The 21,667-nt window shown below is 41.8% G+C and overlaps 1 protein-coding gene across 14 annotated transcripts in view; it reads left to right on the plus strand.

Annotated features, from left to right (window-relative positions):
- srrm3 (serine/arginine repetitive matrix 3) overlaps positions 1-21,667 on the plus strand; it is a 779,036-nt gene that overhangs the window by 720,623 nt on the left and 36,746 nt on the right. For 13 of the 14 annotated variants that reach the window (XR_011963284.1, XM_072589341.1, XM_072589339.1 and 10 more), the window contains 2 exons: positions 5,848-6,097; positions 20,005-20,351. Coding sequence is in view for 13 of the 14 variants with exons in the window: in XM_072589341.1 (XP_072445442.1) it covers positions 5,848-6,097; positions 20,005-20,351 (597 nt within the window). In the remaining variant the exon portion in view is untranslated. The remainder of the gene's footprint in view (positions 1-5,847; positions 6,098-20,004; positions 20,352-21,667) is intronic. The other variant, XM_072589350.1, reaches the window with a different exon arrangement.

Genomic DNA, 21,667 nt, shown 5'->3' on the forward strand with positions numbered 1-21,667 from the left:
TAGTGTCCTACCCCCTGAGCCAGGAAGCCAAGGTTCAAGTCCCATTAGTTCAAAGATGTGCAATAACATCACTGAACACGCTGATGAGCAAGTATCAGCCAATTTTCCTCCCATCGCTACCTCCAAAATTGCTACAATGTTTGTTATTTATTATATGATATCTTGGTGTTGTATAAAATTACTTCAAAACAGACATTACATTGTGCCAGCATGCACTTGTCCAAGTCTACCTATTGTAAGTGAATAATGACATTATAATATTGCGGTATTTTATAACAATAACAATAAAAAGTATAGATTTCAAAATAGGACTGAATTCTGAGGACTCAAATGTAGGTGTGCATTTTGGTTCAATTATTACCCATTATCTGACCTTGCTTCATCTGAACACTGCAGTTGGAGTTGATCTGTGTGTGCAATACTATATTAAACTGCCTTGCTGAAAACACTTATCTCCTGTAAATGTCACACTTTCTTCAATTCCTGTAATTTTGTTGTTAATGCAAGTGTTGATACAATAGGGGATATCCTCCTTGTATTGTGTCCTATGGGAAATATATTCACTTTTAATTAACAAAAAGGTTTGTTGGAACAACATACATTGGGCTTAATTTCATCAAGCAAAGGAAAAGTATCAAAGAACACTGAAAGGCAGGAAGTACCAAGTTCAAAATCTTAAAATTAGAAGCATATTGTGGTTGGTGTCTGAGACTGAGGTTGTATTTTCTTCTGTTCAGGTTGTACCTTCACTGCATTAAACTTTAAGCACAGAACCAGAACCTTACTTTCCATTCCAATGCAACAGTTTGGGTGAATGGAATAAAGGGATGAGTAAAAGGAATATTAAGGGGATTAGTAAGAGGATCAAGGGTTATGGGGAGAAGGCAGAAGAATGGGGTTGAGAAACATTTCAACTATAATTGAATGGCAAATCAGACTCAGTGGGCTGAATGGTCTAGTTCTGTTCCAATATCCAATGGTCTTAAAAACTAATTTATAAAAAAAAAGACCAAAAGCAAAATAATGCAGATATACTCAAATTATATTAGTCTGGATTTGCAGAATTTGAAACAGTGAACTGTTAACATTCCCCATCATTATCCCTCTGAATATGATCACAAGTCCATGATTTAAGCAAGCGAAGATTAATTTGAATATCCTGAAGTTTCAATCTGCCAAACAATGTTCTGCCAGGGGCTGCATTGTGCACTCCTCATTATCCAATCCCTCAGCACAATCGCCAAGAGCTGGCAATCATGAAATCCATTGATTTGGTGAGAATTTCTCACTTTCCACTCTCATATTTTACCAATAGAAGTGCTATAAAGCTGTAATCTTTGTTCAGTAAGGTGTAATTGGGATGTTTCATGACAAAGTGAATACTAACCACTGCTAAACTGGGGAGGCAGTGGCCGAGAGGTATAATCTAGAAACTCAGCTGACTTTTTGGGTACGCAGGTTTGAATCCTGCCATGGCAGATGCTGGAATTTGAATTCATTAAAAAATCTGGGCTTAAGAATTCATTGAAACCATCTACATGAAACCATTATCAATTATCAGAAAAACGCACACAGCTCACTAATATAAGAAGGAAATCTCCCATCCTTACCTACTTTAGATTTCAGACCCACAACAATGACTCTCATCTGAAATGGCCCAGCAAGCCACTCAGTTGTGATCAATGACTATGAAGTCTCAACAAGGAAATGAAGCCAGTCGCACCAGTGGACATCCGCCTAGGCACCAGAAAAGACCACAGCTGAAACAGCCCTGTTGACCCTGCAAGGTCCTCCTTCATAACATCTGGGGACTAGTGCTCACACAGGGGGAGTTGTCTCACAGAGTAATCCCTAAAGTTGTCCAGGAATGTCCTGTACCCAAAAGGTAGGACAAATCCAACCCAGCCAGTCACCGCCCCATTGGTCTACTCTTGATCATCAATAGAGTGACGGAAGGAGTCATTAACAGTGCTATCAAGCAGCACCAGCTCAGTAATGTCCTGCTCAGTGATATCCAGTTTGGGTTCCACCAGGGTCACTCAGCTCCTGATGTTATGGCGGTAGTTCAACTATGGACAAAAGACAGAATTCTAGAGGTGAGATGAGAGTGACAGCCCTTGACAGCAAGGCTGCATTCAACCGTGTGCTATGAAGGAGCCCTAGCAAACTGGAAGATCTATCACATTCCCTGTTACCTTCTCCCCAGCCCCACCTCCCGCCCATTTATCTCGCAGCCCCCTTGGCCCACAAACCTCATTCCTAATGAAGGGCTAATTCCCGAAACGTCGATTCTCCTACTCCTCGGATGCTGCCTGACCAGCTGTGCTTTTCCAGTGCCACACTCTTCGACTAACAAAACTGGAGTCAGTGGGAACTGGGAACAACCTCTCCGATTGTTAGCACCATACCTTGCACATAGGAAGATGTTGGAGGTCAGTTATCTCAGCTCCAGGACATCTCTGCAGGCATTCCTCAGGTTAGCGCCCTCAGCCCAGCCACCTTCAGCTGCTTCATCAATGACCTTCCCTCCATCCTAAGGTCAGAAGTGAGGATGTTTGCCAATGATTGCACAATATTCAGCACCATTTGCAACTTCTCAGATACTGAAGCAGTCCATGTTCAAATGCAAAAAGATATGGAGAATATTCAGGTTTGAGCTGACAAGTGACAAGTAAGAGTCACACCACACAAATGCCAGGCTATGACCATCACCAACAAGAGCCAATCTAACCACTGCCCCTTGACATTCAAAGGTGTTACCATCATTGAATCCCAAACTATCAACATCCTTGAGCTGCCATTGACCAGAAACATCATGACTCTCCACAAAAACATAGTGGCTACAAGAGCCGGTCAGAAGCTGGGAATACTTCTGCGAGTTACTCACCTCCTGACACCCCAAAAACTATCCACCATCTACAAGGCACAAGTCAGGTGTGTGATGGAATACACCTCACTTCCCCGGATGGGTGCAGCTCCAACAATATCCAAGAAGCTTCTCACAATCCAGGCCAAAACAACCCACTTGATTGGCACCACATCGACAAGCATTTCATCTCTTCCACCACTGATGCTCAAACGCAGCAGTGTGGAAAACCAAGATGCAATGCAAAAATTCACCAAAGATCCTTAGCACCTTCTAAATTCATGATCACTTCCATCTAGAAGAACAAGTGCAGCAGATACATGGGAACACCACCACCTACAAGTTCCTCTCTCAATGCTCATCATTCTGATGTGGAAACCTATGACCATTCCTTCACTGTCACTGGGTCAAAATCCTGGAATCCCCCCCTAAGGGCAATATGTGTTAATCTTCAGTATATGGACTGCAGCAGTTCAAGAAGGCAGCTCACAACCACCTTCTCAAGGGAAACTAGGGATGGACATTAAATGTATCGTCTTGATGGATGAAGGGCTTTTGCCCGAAACGTCGATTTCGCTGCTCGTTGGATGCTGCCTGAACTGCTGTGCTCTTCCAGCACCACTAATCCAGTATGGACATTAAATGCTGGCCCAGACAGTGACACCCACATCCCTCAAGAAAATGTTTAAAAATTAATTAGCCCTGAGAAGTAGAATGTTGTTAAGGTAGTCGGTTAGCTCGCCAAGCTGCTGGGTTATCGTGCAGACATTTCATTGGTAACAGCATCAGTGCAACTTATCACAAAGCATTGTTTTTCTGTCCCACTTGGTTTTTATGTTGGTCCAGTTGTTGTGGTGAGTGTCACTTCCCAGTTTTCTCTGCAGCAGTTTGTAGACCAGGTCTTCTCTATGTATCTGTTAATGGCCTTTTTGGTTGAAGACCAGGCTTCCAGGAACTCTCTTGCATGTCTCTGGTTGGCCTGTCTTAGGATAGTAACTGTGTCATAGTTGAATTGATAGCCCCTTGGTCTATGTGTACAAAGATGAGGAAGAGTGGATTGTGTCATTTAGTAGCTAGTTGCTATTCTGTTTGTCCAATGTAGCGCTTGTTCCAGTTGTTGCAAAGGATTTTGTATACCACATTGGTCCTGTGTGCTGTGGTATGGGATTCTTAGTCCTGATAAGTAGCAGGTGTTGTGTGGCTGTTGGTTGTGTTCTTCACATAGTGTAGGGTGTTGATTGGGACAGTGTCTGTCATCGACAGACAAAGCTGATGGGGGTATTCGTTATTAACAAAGACTTTGTGTAAGTGTTCTTCTTAGTCTTTGCGCAGTTCTGGTGTGTTGCAGTGTGTCACCGCTCCTTTGAATAGTGTCCTGACACAGGTCCATTTGTGGATGTTGGTGTGGTCGCTATAGTAATTGAGGATCTGGTCCGTGTGAGTGGGTTTCCTGTATTCTTTGGTTGTAAATCTGTTTGGTTGGTCATCTGTTCCACCATAGCACCTAGGAATGGGAGTTGGTTGTTGTTCTCTTCCTCCCTGGTAAACCTGATAGTGGTGAGTATATTGTTGATGAGGTGGTGTGTTTCTTTCAGTGTTTCTTTCAGTCTAGTACATTTGGTGGTGACGAATGTGTCACCCATGTATCATATCCATAGTTTTTATTATTGGATCGGGGAAGGGCTGTGTTTTCAAGTCTGTGCATGACTGCTTCTGCTATTAATCCTGAGATGGGAGAGCCCATTGGTGTGCCATTGACTTGTTGGTATATCTGGCCGTTGAAGGCAAAGTGGGTGGCCATCAACAGACACATAGAGACAGACCTGGTGTACAAACCGCTGCAGAGAAGACCTGGAAGTGACGCTCACCACAACAGACCGGACCCATGTAAAAACCAAACGGGACAGAACAACAGCACTTCCTGGAAGTCGCATTGATGATGTTACCCAGTATAGTAACGAAACATCTGCAGATAATCCAGCCTATCTCTAATCAAACTATTGTTTTCCAAGTAATCATAAGTCCTGTCTCAGAATCTTCTCCAATAATTTGCCCATCACTGGCGTAAGACTGACTGGTCTATAATTCCCAGATTATCCCTATTCCCTTTCTTGAACAAGAGAATAATATTTGTTAACCTCCAATCATCTGACACTACTGCAGGGGACAGTGAGGATGCAAAGATCATCGCCAAAGGCACAGCAATCTCTTCCCTCGCTTCCTCTAATAAGCTAGGGTATATCCTGTCTGATCCAGGGGATATATCTATCCTTGTGTTTTTAAATTTTTCAGCACATCCTCCTTCCTATCATCAATCTGTTCTAATGTATCTGTCCTCAAAAATGTCAAGGTCCCTCTCAACAGTCAGTACTGAAGCAAACTGTTCATTAAGGATCTTCTCTACCTCATGCAACTCCAGGCACAAGTTCCCTCCACAATTCTGATTGGCCCTACCCTCACTCTGGCCATCCTCTTATTCCTCACATAAGTGTAGAATGTCTTAGGGTTTTCCTTAATCCCGCTCGCCAAAGCTTTTTCATGCCCCCTTCTAGTTCTCCTAAGTCCACTCTTCAGTTCATTCCTGGCTACCTTGTAACCCTCTAGAGCCCTGTCTGATCTTTGCCTCTTCAACCTTAAGTAATTTTCCTTCTTCCTCTTGACTTGATATTCCACCGTCTTTCCAAGGGGTTCAGGTTCAGCTCACCCCCAAAGAAAATTAATTGTCTGTAATGACATTCATGGTTTCTTCAGTTCTGCTCTCTATGGCTCGAATGGTTTTACATAAAGAAGATAATTGATGCCATTTTGAAACTGCAATTTAAACAGCCCAGTGGTGAGACACTGCAAGAAATATCACTGAAAATCCCAAGTCGACGTGAATTGAATTCATTGATTAAAGTGGCCGCGGTTGATTTGCTGGAAGTGGACCTGTTGCTCCCACCTAACCAAAGTCACTGATTAAATTTTTCTGATTTTTCCAGTTGCCACAGCCCACCGTCTGAGCGCAGAACATCACACAACAAGAACAAGCAGAGTGCTGTGCCCAGGCAGAGCCCCAGGAACGATACTAATGGGCGGAAGCTATGTTGTGCTCGATCCAGTCCCAATCAATCCCCGCTGCGAGCCCGGCACAGCAGATCAGTGACTCCCAGGCAGAACGGGCACAAGGGAGCTTCGTGGAATGGCAGGCACAGTCCAAGGCACAGGCATCCTCCAGACAGATCACAGGATGTACGTAATCTTTTCCTTCCCTTCTCTGCTTTATCTCTCCCTCTTTCTCTTGCTTTCTCTCTCTCTCTCTCTTTTTCTTGGTCTCTCTGGGAGCTGTGAAGTCAGTTTCTGCTCAGAATCTTGCGTGTGCTCTCCATTGTCCACCATTGTTTTCGATTTCTCATTTCCATCTGAGCTGCATTGTGCAATCATTAAATACCAATAATTACTTGTAGCAATAAAGCACTCGAGAACCCAAATTCCAAAAGGCTGTAAGTTCGCAGAGAGTGTGTAGAGCTCCCTTCACTCCCTACAAATAGCATTCACTATTCTGGAAAGTGTAGACTGAACTGGAGATGAATTGAACGGAGTATAATTTGAAGACTCTTATAAAGTAGAGATATAGAGAGAGCTAAAGTGAATTCTAAAGTAGACCTAGTCAGAGAAATTCAATTTTTTTACTAAACATGAGAAGTGACATTTTGCATCTTTTGGCATTTGTGAAATAAGTAATTCGGGATTGTTCTTCGGGAGGGAAGGTTAAGGGGAAAATCAATAGTGATCTTCAAAATTCTGAAGGGTTTTGATGGAGTAAATGAGAAAGGATTCTTTCCACTGACAAAGATCATTAGCACAAGTACCAGGGGAGAGACTAGGATAAGAAACAATCCACAGCAGGAATTGTTATTCTCTGGAGTATGCGCTCAATAGGTTAAAAAAAATGCAAAACGAGATTTCGATAAATGCTCTTGTGGTCTTGAAAATGAAAAAAAATACTTTGTAGGCTGAGGGTAAAGCATAACAGCAGTGGAACATATTAGATAGTTCTTCCAAAATGTCATCTGGGTAAAATGATGGTCTAAATGGCCTCCTCTATCATTCTGTGGAGCAGACATTTTTTGTCATGCGCTGCCAACTGGATTTGCAACAGCGGCTCAACAGAAAGCACTCTGTCCTCGCACCCTAATAAACAACAGTCTTCTCTGGGGAAATGCAGAAGTCTGGCTTGACAGCCTTTCCCAATAACATTACATCTACACTAATGCATTATGCAACACCTATTTGCCTCATTTCAGTGCAAGGGAGGCAAGGGTCACATGGTCTAGTGCTTCATGTAATCCATCGTTCATTTACTGTGAAGCAAAATACAAGAGAAACCATCTGAAGGCACATGATAGTGAATGAAGGGAGTATCCAGGGGCTACAGCCAGTCAGATAGGCATCACTAATTTTATTGGTAATTCCTCATCTGCCACCATTTTCAATGTACTAATGTATGCCTAAAAAAAAGTTGTGAAATGGTATTCTGTACCAAATGTATTTCAATAACTGGAACGCCAGACAGATATATTATTTCCCTGGATACATGACAGATAATACTTTATTTGATGGAACATGAGGTGGTATTTAAAATGCTCATGGCATAAGATACGGGTCATTCTCCTGATGCTACTGGTGTTTGAGACTTATACAGACCTCAGTTGTCATCAAAAAGTGGGACGTTGGAAAAGCACTCCAGGTCAGGCAGCATCCGAGGAGCAAGAGAGTCTACGTTTTGGGTTGAAGCCCTTCATCAGGAATGTGAGGGCATGGGCAAAGGGGACTGAGAGATAAATAGGAGGGGGGGTGGAGCTGGGGGGAGGTAGCTTGGAAGACTACAGGTGGAACAGTTAGGGGGTGATGGTGATAAATTGAAGTGGAGGGTGGAGCGGATAGGTGGGAAGGAAGATGGACATGTGGGATAGTTCAAGAGGGCAGTGCAGAGTTGGGTGGTTGGATCTAAGATGAGGTGGGGTCGGGGAGCTGAGGAAACTGGTGAAATCGATGTTGATGCCTTCCACCCTGACCTCAGATTCACCTGGACCATCTCAGACACCTCCCTCCCCTTCCTGAACCTCTCCATCTCCATTTCCAGCGACCGACTCAATACATACATCTACTCCAAACCCACTGACTCCCACAGCTATCTGGACTACACCTCCTCCCAAACCCCTCCTGTAAAAATGCTATCCCTTACTCCCAATTCCTCCGCCTCCACCACATCTGCTCCCAAAAGGAGCAATGCCACCCCAAAACATCTCAGATGGCCTCCTCCTTCAAGGGCCGCAATTTGCCCTTCCATGTGGTCAACAATCCCTCCAGCATCTCCTCCACTTCCTGCACTTCCGCCCTTGAACCCCACTCCTCCAACCACAACAAGGATAAACACTCTCCTGGTTGGTCCTCATCTTCAACCACCAATCTCCGGGTACAAACGCATCATCTTCTGCCATTTCTGCCACCTACAAACAGACCCCACTACCAGGGATATATTTCCCTCCCAACCCCTATCTGCATTTCGCAGAGACCATTCCCTCCTTGACTCCTTCGTTAGGTCCATGCTCCACTCCCAGCACCTTCCCTTGCCACTGCAAGAGGTGTAAAACCTGCAACCACACACCCCCCCTCACCTCCATCCAAGGCCCCAAAGGATCTTTCCACATCCGTCAGAGATTTTCCTGCACATCCAAGCACCTCAAGTCTTGTACCCATTGCAGTTGATGTGGTCTCCTCTATATTGGGGAGACAGGATGCCAACTCACGGAACATTTCAGAGAACATGTCTGGGACACATGCACCAAACAACCCCACCACCCTGTGGTTGACCATGTCAACTCCCCTTCCCACTCTGCCAAGGACATATAAGTCCTGAGCCTCCTCCACCACCAAATCCAACTCACCTGACACCTGGAGGAAGAACGCCTCATCTTCCGCCTTGGGGCCCTCCAATCAGCATCAACATTGATTTCACTGGTTTCCTCATCTCCCCTCCCCCCATCTTATCCCAGATACAACCCTCCGCCCTTTCGAGATGTCCTACCTGTCCATCTTCCCTCCCACCTATCCACTCCACTCTCCTTTCCGACCTATCACCACCACCCCCACCTGCATCTACCTATCGCCTTTCTGACTGCCTACACCCCTCCTATTTATCTCTCAGCCCCTTTCTGCTCCACATTTCTGATGAAGGGCTTACGCCTGAAACATTGACTCTCCTGCTCCTCCGATGCTGCCTGACCTGCAGTGCTTTTCCAGCAACACGCTCTCGACTCTGATCTCCAGCATCTGCAGTCCTTACTTTCTCCTTATACAGGCCTCACCAGAATGCTTTATCAAGGAGCTCTATTCAGTTTGTTCTTTATTGCATAGCTGTCTGAGTAAGGATGGTCATTCTGCAGCCCAGTAATTTGATAATTAACTGAGATATTAGGATCTAGTAGTGTTGCATGACTATTGAAATTTGTCAGTGAATCAACATGCCAGTGTTTTGTATTCCAATACACCAGTGTACCAACATGCCCGTATTCCAATGGTAGACTCTTCAGTTTGCAGTTTCTCCTCTTCCGTTTTGAAGGAAATCTCGTTCAATAAATTTCTGCAAGCACTTGGTAAGAGTATCGGACAAATCACACCCCCCCCCAAAAGTGATGTTGACCAAGGTCAATAAGCAATTCACTCCCAACCAGGTGTTTTCCAACGTAGAGTTGTAAAAAGCCTCTTTTATATTTTTTCATCAGTACCAAAAAACCACCTGAGCAAATATATGTGGATAGTCATTGATTGAAAGAATTCAAACATACATGACATTTCCGCAGAGACTGGTAGATAGGAACATAGAAACTGCAAAGATCGTGTAATAATAAAAATCAATAATGCCCTAGTTGGTCTGCTGATGCCTCAACAAGTTGGAAAGGTGCTTATGGAAAATAAATCTCAATTCCATTTCTTGTTTTTTTAAAAAATTTTGTTAAGTATGGCAGTCAGTACCCATTGGTTGACGTATCCAACCAATCCTCAATACAGTAGCAGAGAAGTGATACAACCAACTGTCCTGCCTCACCCTCTCAGTACAGGCTATGCTGAGGAGTTCCCAGAACAGTCTGGTACTGCTTATCAGACAGTTGTCACTCAAGTGCATGTCAAAGGCTGAGAATTCTGCACCAAGAAACTCACGTCCTCATTCCCAAAATCTTGCCCATCATCTACAGGTTGCCAAACCTTTGCATCATTTCGGATAAAACAGCTCACTTTGATTGGCACCCAGCCACTGCCTCAAATATTCAAACCCTTCACGATTGGAATTCAGTGGCAACCGTGTACATCATATACAGGAAAGGCTGCACTAAGTCACCAAGCCTTCTTTGATGGCATCTTCCAGATCTGTGACCTCTCTTACCCAGTTGGAAAAGAGCAGCAGATACAAGGAAACACCACTACTTGCAAGTTTTCCTCAAAGCCACACCATCTTGACTTGGAACTATATCACCGTCCTTTCACTATTGCTGGATTTAAATTCTGGACCACACAAAATAGCAGCAGGAGTAGGCCATTCAGCCCCTTGAACCTGTTTGCTGTGCCATTCCTACATCTCTTGATGTATTAATCTTCATCTTAACTGAACTTGAAAACTGATCTTTCATGGTTATCTGGGGCAGAGAATTCCAAAGGTTCACCACTCTCTGAGTAAAATAGTTTCTCCTCATTTCAGTCCTAAATGGCTTTCCCCTTATGTTGAGAATGTGTTCCTTGGTTCTAGGTTAGCCCTCCCACCCAACCAGGTGAAATATCCTTTCTGTATCCAATCTCTCTAGCTCCTTAAGAATTAAGAAGATGTTTCAATTAGATTACCTTCCGTTCTTCTGAACTCCAGGGAATTTCTCCTCATAGGACAGTCCCATCATCCCAGTCTGGTAAACCATTTCTGCATTCCCTGTCTGGCAAGCGTATTCTTCCTTAGATAAGAAGATTAAAACTGAACTCAATATCCCAAGTGCTGTCTCAACAAGGATCTTTTTTTTAATTCATTCATGGGATGTGAGGATCACTGGCTGGGCCAGCATTTATTGCCTATCCCTAATTGCCCTTTGAATTGAGTAGTTGGGGCCACTTCTAAGGCATTTCAGAGTCAAGCACATGCTTTGGTTCGGGAGTCATGTGTATGTCATACCAGGTAAGGATGGCAAATTTCCATCCTGAAAGGACATTAGTGAGCCATTAGTTTTTACAATAATCGCAAGTGGTTATACAGTCACCATGTGGCCAATAAAACAGAACATTACAGCGCAGTACAGGCCCTTTGGCCCTCGGTGTTGCACCGACCTTTGGAACCAATCTGAAGCCTATCTATCCTACATTATTCCATTCTCGTCCATATGCCTATCCAATGACCATTTAAATGCCCTTAAAGTTGGCGAGTCTACTACTGTTGCAGGCAGTGTGTACCATGCTCATATTACTCTCTGAGTAAAGAACCTACCTCTGTCATCTGTCCTATATCTATCACCCCTCAATTTAAAGCTATGTCCCCTCATGTTAGCCATCACCATTGGAGGAAAAAGGCTCTCACTGTCCACCCGATTTAACCCTCTGATTATCTTATATAATGATTTGTTCTCTTTTTTAAATTTAATTCACATTAGCCTGCTTCTCTATTACTAGACCACGGAGCAGAAAAGAAGCAAATCATCTTTATCCCTGTAATTAAACCTTCTTGTGATAAAGACCAGCATACCAGTTACCTTCCAAATTGCTTGCTGTTACCTTTCGATGACTTGTGAACAAGGTCAGCCAGGTCGCTTTGGGGGAAATCAGCGCTTCCCAAACTCTTAACTATTTAAAGATACTTTGCCACCTCCCTTCCTCCCACCAAAGTGTGTCACCTCTTAAGTTTCCACATTATGTCCATTTGCATATCCTAACCCACTCACTCAACCTGTCCAACCCCAACTGAAGCCTTTTAGTATCCTCCACACATTACAATTTCCCACCTAGGTATGTGTCATCTGCAAACTTTGAAACATTATATTTAATCCCCGTATCCAAATCATTGATGTAGATTGCAGGCTAGCTGGGGGCTGATCCTTATGTACCCCACTAGTCACAGCCTGCCAACAGGAGAATCACCCATTCATTCCTATTCTGTCTTCTGTCCTCGATCTATGCCAGTATATTACCCGCAATCCTATGGTAACCTGTATGGGATCTTGTCAGGTGTCCTGAAAATCAAAATACACCATATCTACTAGCTCCTCCTTATCTATTCTGTTAATAACATCCTCAAAAATCTCCAACATGAAAATATAATTGCATAATACAGTTATGCAAGCCTCAAACATTAAGGCTTGAGACTTGCATGAAGAAACAGAACAGACACAATAAACCCAAGAGCCACTTCATTTCAAATCTTGTCAAAAGCTAAATCCATTTGTCCCTTCTGGGAGTGCTAAATCTGAAAACTCCTCATTCCAGGTTTGCCACTTGCAGTTAGGTGCAGAACCTGACAAGTATATGCTGGGTGTAGAATTAGGGCTCAAGTCTGTACTTTGTTCAACTGATACTTAAAGATTATTAACCACTATATCCACATCCTGAGAGGGAAATCTGAGTCCAGTTCCAAAAATTCCCGTCTCCTGGGTTCTCTTCTTGGATTTCTTTTAGACATCCCATTCAAAAACTGTCTGATTCAAAAGGTGCCATTTCAGTCATAGACGAGGGGGCTGAAGCAATGGAGACAAATCCACTTCAAATACCAACTGATGAGAGACTTTACAAGAGGATTTTTATAGGATATGATTTGGAATCTGCATGGGATTAAAATGAAACATAAAAGAGATTTGATCGCTTTCCTTTTCCATCAAGTAGAGTGCTAACTGAAATGTATCTATTTATGTTATTCCATAACTCCTTGCAGGTAAGGTAATAGTTATTGATTGTTATGGGTGATTTGCTTTGAATCAATGTGGCTCAGCCAATTATAGTCTGATTTCTTTTGCTGAAACACACCAATTTCCACCTTTATCCTGCGTGGTGCAGGAAAAATACTCAGTGGGTGTTGAAGGTTTTATAGATTTTACAAAACACGAAGTACAAATATTAATTATAGCTGCTGGTGGCCAGCAGGAAGATCTTTGTCTCATGGGAATGTGGTACTTGCAGTGAGTGTCTGCTGGTATGCCACAAAACTTTAACACTGTCCTATTGGTCTAATTTTCTGGACAATACTGGCCACAGGTCTGAAAAATTAGGGCGTGTAACAATTTGACAATGTGTTTTCCTCTCAACATACCTAACAGACGTTTAAAACCTGCTAGCGAACGTGCAATTGAAAATAGCTATTCCTATTTGTCTATTACATCAAGTCAGTTCCTTCATGTGGCAAGCTGAACCCAGCCCAGTCCTTCACCCTGCATGGCCCAGGACTTGCATGCATTACTGTGGGGTCAGTGCAGTTTTAGTTTCTGCTACCCAGTCATTATTATCACAATGTTATTCACCCAAAACCAAACTGGATACAAACAGATTGCTAAGTACCTGTGCAATTACAAAGCAACATAAGACAACAACTGTGGGGAAATCATTTACAAATTAACATACATCAATCAAGCCAATTTACTGCATGGAACCTAGGTAGAAAACATTGGCTTTGTTCAAATGCATATTAAAATTCTTAATTTTATTAAAGATCATTCTCTGTACTGGTCAACACAAATGGATTTCTGGTTCAAACCATTCGGTTTCAAAATAAATCAAATTGAAATTCTTTACAATTGTTTTTAATTTTTAACACAGTTACTATTTGAAAAATTGCATCAAGATAAGCAGGTTAATGATAGTCATTAATCTAATGTTGACCAGTTTAATCTCAGAAATGTCCTTTAGAAACCCAAGAGGTAACTTTTGAAAATGTTAGCACAGCGATCCAAATGGGAATTAATTTTGGGAAAAGTTCCATTATAGTATTTGTAAAAAATACATTAAGATCTCAAATATAGTTATTTTCAAAGTTTGCTAACAGTAATTTCAGCTTTACAAATTCACATCATAGAAATAATAAGCATGATAGCAGAGTGACCATAATCACCAGCTCATCCCTAAGTTGGTGATGTGAGTTAATGGGCCACTCACTCTTGCTTGCACCGACATATAGCATGGCTGCTAAAAATACCATCTTCCATCAAGATTCTCCAGTTATTCAATTCACATGGTACTGGCAACATCAAAGCCAATGCTGGCATAGTTCATTACAAATAAAGGTAAAATTGCCATAGTCCCACAAGACCATAGCGCTGCTCTCTCAGTAGAGAGGGACAACTGGTAGTGGTTTAACTGAAGGCAGGGATGAAGATGAGAAGATGCATGGTGATGTCATCTGGAAGAGGAAGTGAACCTGCACTGTTGGCATCACACTGCATCGCAAGCTAACTGTCCAGCCAACTGAGTTAATCAACACCCCCCCCCCCCCACCTCGAGTTACATGTAGGTATGTATGGAAAAAATGGATATAATTAACATCTAAAAATTTTACTAAGAAGAGAAGGGCCATTAACATTACATTCAGCAGGTAAACATGTATGGAAGTAGAAGTAACTTTAAAAAAGCTTGTTAACTTCCAGTTTAAATAGAATCACTATCCTCTGGTCCGTTGCATAAGTTTAAAATGGTAATATCACAATGGGCATAAGTAACAAAGCAATGTAACTTTGAAGAGGCATGATGATAACAAACATAGACCCCTAAATGACTTGTCTAGTTAGTAATAAGTGATCATGAGGCAGTTGGATTGCTGCTGAAAAGAAACCAATAGGTTCAGTCACATTCTTTAAAGGAAGGAAACCTGCCATCCTTACCAAATCATTTCTGAACCTGACATTAGTCCCACACACAACCTCAGGTGTTCTTAACTATACTCTGGAATATTCTTAACTGGCCTAGCAAGCCATCACCTCAACACCTCAACAGGAAGGTCCCCCATATTCTTCTTACACAAACTAAGGGTGAGCTATAAATGACATCCTTGGCTATGGCACCCACATCCCAGAAATATTTGTTAAGCTAATGTTGAAGATGCCAATCCCGTCCCAGTTTTTCACAAGGTGAGGATTGATAGCAATTCTGAAGTACTAATGTGTGTTTCTGTAACATCACAGACCTACCTGAATCCCTTTATTTAATAGCCTCCCTAGACTTCTCTCGCAGTTTTTACAGGTGTGACGGCTATTAACCCTTTGAGTACTGCACATTTTCTGCTGGAAAGCCAAAACAAATTCAACAAGCATCATTTTGATGTTAACACGCGGTATTTATAATTAAAAGCATAGGAAACCCTTTGCATTTTCACAATATTAAGCTAAGTTTTTGCTTCACTTACATTTGATCGGTATATTTTAGGAAGGGAAACTTCATGTAAGAAGAACAGGGAAAGTTTTGAGCATCACTGTCTGGTCAAGCATGTGCCAGCGCAAACCACTGTCTCTTTCTAAATCCTGCCAGTTTGTACATTTTAACAGAATAAACTACAGGCAACTTCTGTAATGGGCAGACAACCTATGCTGTCAGATTACTACGCAAATGATGGAAAAAAAAAATCCATTTTGAATTTCCTCCTTTATAGGACAGCCTTTCCCCACCTTGTCTATATTAGACTTTGTACAATTAGGCTCGGCAGAGTAAGTTTTGGTTACGAGTACCAAAGAGCCCTACCCTGTATTGGCATGATGTGAAGTTTGCATTCAGGGAAATTGGACTGATGTACATTTTGTTTGGCTAGAGATAGGGAGAATGGTGAGTTTTAACAAGAAAATGTTCAAACAGTCCTCCAAGGGTTAATGAGCCTGAAGACAGAATATCTACACGGTGTTCTGGTTGCCACCCATTCCTTTCATCGACAGCTTCCCTTCCTGCTCTGTGTGTGCTTTTGCCTCCCTGTGAGCTTTTCCTTGTGTATATAATCCAATGTGCATTTTCTGTTTTCCTTAGTCAGTTGTCATGTAAAGTTACTGCACTGCACGTGATTGGACATTTATGTTTAATGAGATTCTTTTGTTTCTGAACCTTTTGCATATGAAACATCATGGCTGCAATGTTTGAGCATAAAGAACAATAGAGGAAAAAAATAACACTTAGCATCAAGTCAATGGCACATTACTAAAGAGTCACTGTCTCTTTCCCATACTGCACTCCAATGTGGAGATATTGTTTTCTTTTGTTATTGCACTCCTATCTGTGGTTGGAAGGTAGGTATTTGTTTGCCTTGGCACGCAACACATCTGCAGATGAGTCTGTTAAAGCACCCTGGCTTGAAGTTAAATCTTATTTGATTTCCATTTTCTGGGTTTTTTTTTTGTTGCTTTTTATTTAAAAAAGAAACTCCTTTGGTTGTCTGTTTCATTATAAAATCTCCAGTTAGCCCCTGCTCTGGATTCATTTTCTTTTCTGACCTTCATGTTCTGTAGAGTTGTTAAGATGCATCTCTGTGTTGTTTGTAGCATTGATCCATGAATGATGCCTTTTAAGTCATTTTCTTTTGCTCTGTTTTTATTTTGTCAGTAGCTGTACTAACATATATGGTGTCCCTGAATATAGTGGCTGTTTGTTCCTGTCTAGCTGCAGAAAGCAAAAAGGAAAAAAAAAATCAAAGAAGACAAAGGCCATATTTACATATAAGACGTTTGGGTGTTTTGTCAGTTCTTCAGCAGAATCATTGCTATCATAGTCCCTTCAGTTCCCTGCTTGGGGCACCTCTGCATGGTCATTTTCTTTTAACAAACTCAATTTATAGAGAAAAAGCAATGGGTGAGATATGACTATAATGAGCATCCCTCATAACCTTTGACCTTTAGCCTCCATTTTCTACTGTCTTTTTGGAAAATGAGCCACACAAGGGTTATTTAGAAATGGAGTCCTTGTCCTGTTTCCATTACTGATTAGAAAACATAACATCCAGTTTGGGAAAAAAAAAAGTAATCAAGAGAATACATTTTTCCTCAGCAACTTTGATACTAGCCCTCTTTGAATATTTTGGGGAAACTCATCGATAATTGACTGTAGCATTGTGTAAATGCAAGGCCAGTTGTCTGACGTGATACTTATTGTTTATCATTTTTTGAGTTCACAATGTCAGGAGCCACAAGAGTTCCGTGAATAATTGAGCTGAAATCAAATCATAAGACTGATGGAGTTTGTAAAGTCATTCACGAAACTCATTGACTGTGTGAAGGAAAAGTACAGAATTATAAAATTAAAGTTGAGCATTGGAGACACTACGTAAATGGGAAATTGAAGCTCAAGTAGACAAAAGGTTGGAATAGTCACCTTGTAATACATGTCCTCACATGGTGGAGTTGACTTTTTTAGTTATGTTTTCAACTGATGATTAGATTTGGCCCTACTGAAGGAGAAAGAGAGCAAAACCAGAAGAGAAAATGGTCACTGTAACAGGATCATGGCACCTCTTGGAAGCATGGTCAAGAATAGCAGTGGCTTCCAGTCCACACTGCCTATCTGATGAGTCACAACAAAACACTAAACCATGAGGGGAATGAAAACACAATCTCCTCACCAAGTCAGGCCCATTTTATCCTTTAAATCAGTGCTGTTTTCCCTGTTAACAGTTCATTTCTTCAAAAATAAATTGGTTTCTTTTCATCTCTTTCTTTTATAGTGACAATCAATAACTTTAAGAATTTATTACTCAAGTGAGCTCTCTTTTTGGAGCATTACTACTAATGAGAAACTTGGGTTTGCTCCATCATGCAATCCACTTACAGTGTCTGAAGATAACTTTCCTGATTCCAAATTAGTCTACATTCATGTAAATTTGAAAATCTTATTAGCAATGAGTGTATAAGGATGAGTTTCTAAATTGCCTGTTTTTAAAGAAGTTTAGTATGCGATAACAAAGTCTTAAAGTGACTATGCTACAATGTATTAATGATCTAAGTGCCAACATTTGCCTACCGATTCTCCAATCTTTATGTTGATATCACTCATGCCAAAAGGGTTAAAGAGGGAGACACAAAGCAGAGGTGGATCCCCATGGGTTGCTCACATGGTCTCCCCCATTCCTCCACTCCCACAGTGGCTAGATGAAGTACGCAATTGATTGAGACCAACACACAGTACCAGTAGGTTAAACTGTTCTATAGGATGGGGGGCTGGGGTTAGAATTTAATGTAAAATAAATTTAAAAGTTGTTCCTATAATTATTTTAGAATATAAAATCTATTCAAAGGTTATCAAGTATTACTTAGTTTGAAGTCAGTAGTAAAATTGATCTTCTTACTAAATATTTAGATTTGAAACATGAAACATTGCACACTTTAAAATATTACCTGCAATACCAGGTTATTTGTGCTCAGAAGTCAACATCATAAAGTGCTTAAGCCAAATAGTGGTCATTTTAATGATAAAATGGGTCTGATAAAGCTCAAGTAAATGCTAGGAAGAATGAGAAATGTGCTTTATGGCTGTCACGACACCTTCATCTGAGTATATGATTACAGGTCACTTGTAATGAACCACAGAGTGCATATTGACATGGGAGAACATTACAGGAATTCAGCAATTAACAATCACACAGTAAGGGTAGCCAAAACTCAGCTGAGCTCAGTGCAGTGTAGTCAGATCTCAGCCACCTTGTTTTCTTCTGTGTGGCACCTTGGGATTTTAATTTTTTTTTGCAGTAAAGGTGCTTTTCAAATGGCCAGTGTGATTTATGGCTGTGGAAAAAAAATGCTATTGTCTTATTGCAAAGAGATTGAAATCCTATGCAATCTAGTATCTACCATGAGGGTATTGGTAGATACTGAGCAGTTACAAAAAGGCTCAAATTAAACAGGAAAACAAAAAAGAAACTAATTTAAACTACACCAACTTAAGCTCTGGCTAGAAAATAGGGAACCAGCATACTTTTCCAACAATATCCATTCCAGACTTAAGAGAAATGTGTCAAAATCAAAATAATTTGGAGAGTTCCTATCCAATTGCCTCCCCACTCCCCCACACCAAAGTACAAAACCTGATTGACACTTCAGAACTGAAAATTGAAGGGGGAAGATTGGACTCACCAGTTCTTAACATCAGCTGAAAACCTCATCCTCTGCCCATCACTGTACAGCCCTGAAGAATGCTAAAGGTCACAGAGACTGGGAGAGGCTCATTCTCTGCACTTAAGGAACGGCAGACATACTGCATTTCACTTTGTCTCCTATAACCTCTTGTCCGAAACTTTACAGGTAAAATCTGACATTCCACAGGTATATATTTACATATAAATGTCCCTTTTGTGGAATGGTAGCCCAGAGACCCCAGACTGGCCTTACTTTAGTGCTTCAGTACTCAGGCTTTGAAGCAGTTGCATTATTGTACTATTAATAAATTCCTTTGCACATTCTTAATTTCATACATTGTTCATATTTCACTACTTGGAAAGGGCTTTTTTGTGTCTTTTTTTCTCTTGCATTTTGTGACTCTAATGATGCACTTATGTTGCCCCGCTTTTCCCTTTTTCCTCACACCTTACCTACTAATGGAGGAAATGCTACCTGATTGGTAAGTGTATGTTAACCAAACGGGGGTACAAAAAAAATACATTAATAATCTGGGTCGCTGATGACAGATGAGCAGTTCTCTGCAGGAAAAGCACAAAAAGAAAACAGAGTATTATTCAGAGGGTTTTGTTTGAGTGATAATTAATACATTTGTGGATTTTTGTTTCAATTTTTGCCTTCCATTTCTGTGCTGTTCAGTCAAGTTGTCTATCTTCACCTTGTTTTATTTTAAAACCAGGAATTGTTTAAAAAAAAATCTTTGTCCTTTCCTCAAAAATACAGCGATCTATTGAGCTCACTCTTTAATTTATTTATTATTCCATTCTGTTCCTTCTTAACCTTCGGTTGACTGGTTAATTTTTTGTTTATTTTCCCATTCCAGGTTTGTTATTTTGAATTAATTTTTGGTTTGCATGCAAAATCTTGCATGAGCTGCACTGTAGAGGACTGTGTTAGATAAACTATTGACGTAGGCTGTGTCTTAGGGATGTGGCAAGAATTGAAATATCATTGCTATTGTGTCAGAGTGGCTTTAAGTTTAGTCTTTCTCTCCTGCTACAGAGCACGGACTCCAGGTCATTGTCACCAGGAGCAGAACCCAGATCTGCGTCGACATCTCCCAAGGCCAAGGACTCCAAGCAGTCGAAGCATGGCTCCAGGCATTTCAGGTCCAGGTCCCCAGGCCACAGCAGGAGATCCTCCACCGAGGGCAGGCATGCAAAGCACAGGTCAAGGTCAGCATCCACACATAGGGGCTCAAGCCGACGGAAGCCGACCCTACCAGCTCACAAAGGGTCTCCACGTTCTCCAAGCCAGTCAGACTTCAGCAGTGACTCTGCGGAATCTGTCGGCAGTCGCTCACGGTCGCACCACGTGTCAGGGTGGAGTAAAAGCACGCGAGCAAAGAAGTTAGTCTTCCATTTGTTTTCCGATTCTTAAAAGATGTGCTGTTTTCCAGCACCCCCTGCCCCCCACCACAACCCCAAATGGTCCTCCATGCTCAAGACATTCCCCTCCAAAGACCAAGTCAGGAACACATCGCCAACCTCTCCCTAGTTATATCCATGCGACTGTACTAGTGACTGAAAGAAAGTGTGTAATGTCCATGACTTCAATTTCTCCCGTGCTTACCTTTCACCTCATCCCCCCACCCCCACCCCATGCCCTGAAATGGAATAATGCAGTCCTGACAATATGCAGCAGAATAATGTGAGTGCAATTGGCAAATTTGGATTCAGTAGTGTTTTCTCAAACAGTTGCAAATGATTTGAGTTCAGTCCATGTTCTGATGTTCAGTCTGGTCAAGCAATCCAACAGAAAATCAATTTAAATATGTTTTCAAAGTTTGTGAGAAGATTTGTAGCTCGGGTGCTCGTTGTTGTGGTTCAGTTCGCAATTTGTGTTGCAGACGTTTCGTCCCCTGTCTAGGTGACATCCTCAGTGTTTGGGAGCCTCCTGTGAAGCGCTTCTGTGATGTTTCCTCCGGCATTTATAGTGGTTTGTCTCTGCCGTTTCCAGTTGTCAGTTCCAGCTGTCCGTTGCAGTGATCAGTATATTGGGTCCAGGTCAATGTGCTTATTGACTGAATCTGTGGATGAGTGCCATGCCTCTAGGAACTCCCTGGCTGTTCTCTGTTTGGCTTGTCCTATTATGGTAGTGTTGTCCCAGTCGAACCCATGTTGCTTGTCATCTGAGTGTGTGGCTACTAAGGATAGCTGGTCGTGTTGTTTCGTGGCTAGTTGGTGTTCATGGATGTGGATCGTTAGCTGTCTTCCTGTTTGTCCTATGTAGTGTTTTGTGCAGTCCTTGCATGGGATTTTGTACACTATATTAGTTTTGCTCATGCTGGGTATCGGGTCCTTCGTTCTGGTGAAGGTTCAGGGGACAGGGGACGAAACATCTGCAACGCACATTCCCAGCTCGGCGAACAGAACCACAACAATAAATATGTTTTGCTGCCACACGATTATCTACTATAACATGAGATAATATGTTTAAACAGGTAGAGAGTGCCCCTGTTCTCAAGCATTGCCCAAGGGAGGTGTTGCCCAAAACTCTGTCCAGATGAGGAATTAATATACTTTGCTGGGCATATAGTTCTGACATACATTCAATACAAATCACACTCAACTTGTAAAAGGACCAAGTCTTTATTTCATCCATTTCTTCACTTTGTGCAGATTGTTCCTGAATTGATGATAGCCATGTTAGTTTTGACTCATCT

Source organism: Chiloscyllium punctatum, chromosome 19 (genome assembly GCF_047496795.1).
Source record: "Chiloscyllium punctatum isolate Juve2018m chromosome 19, sChiPun1.3, whole genome shotgun sequence".
Classification (NCBI taxonomy): Eukaryota; Metazoa; Chordata; class Chondrichthyes; order Orectolobiformes; family Hemiscylliidae; genus Chiloscyllium; species Chiloscyllium punctatum.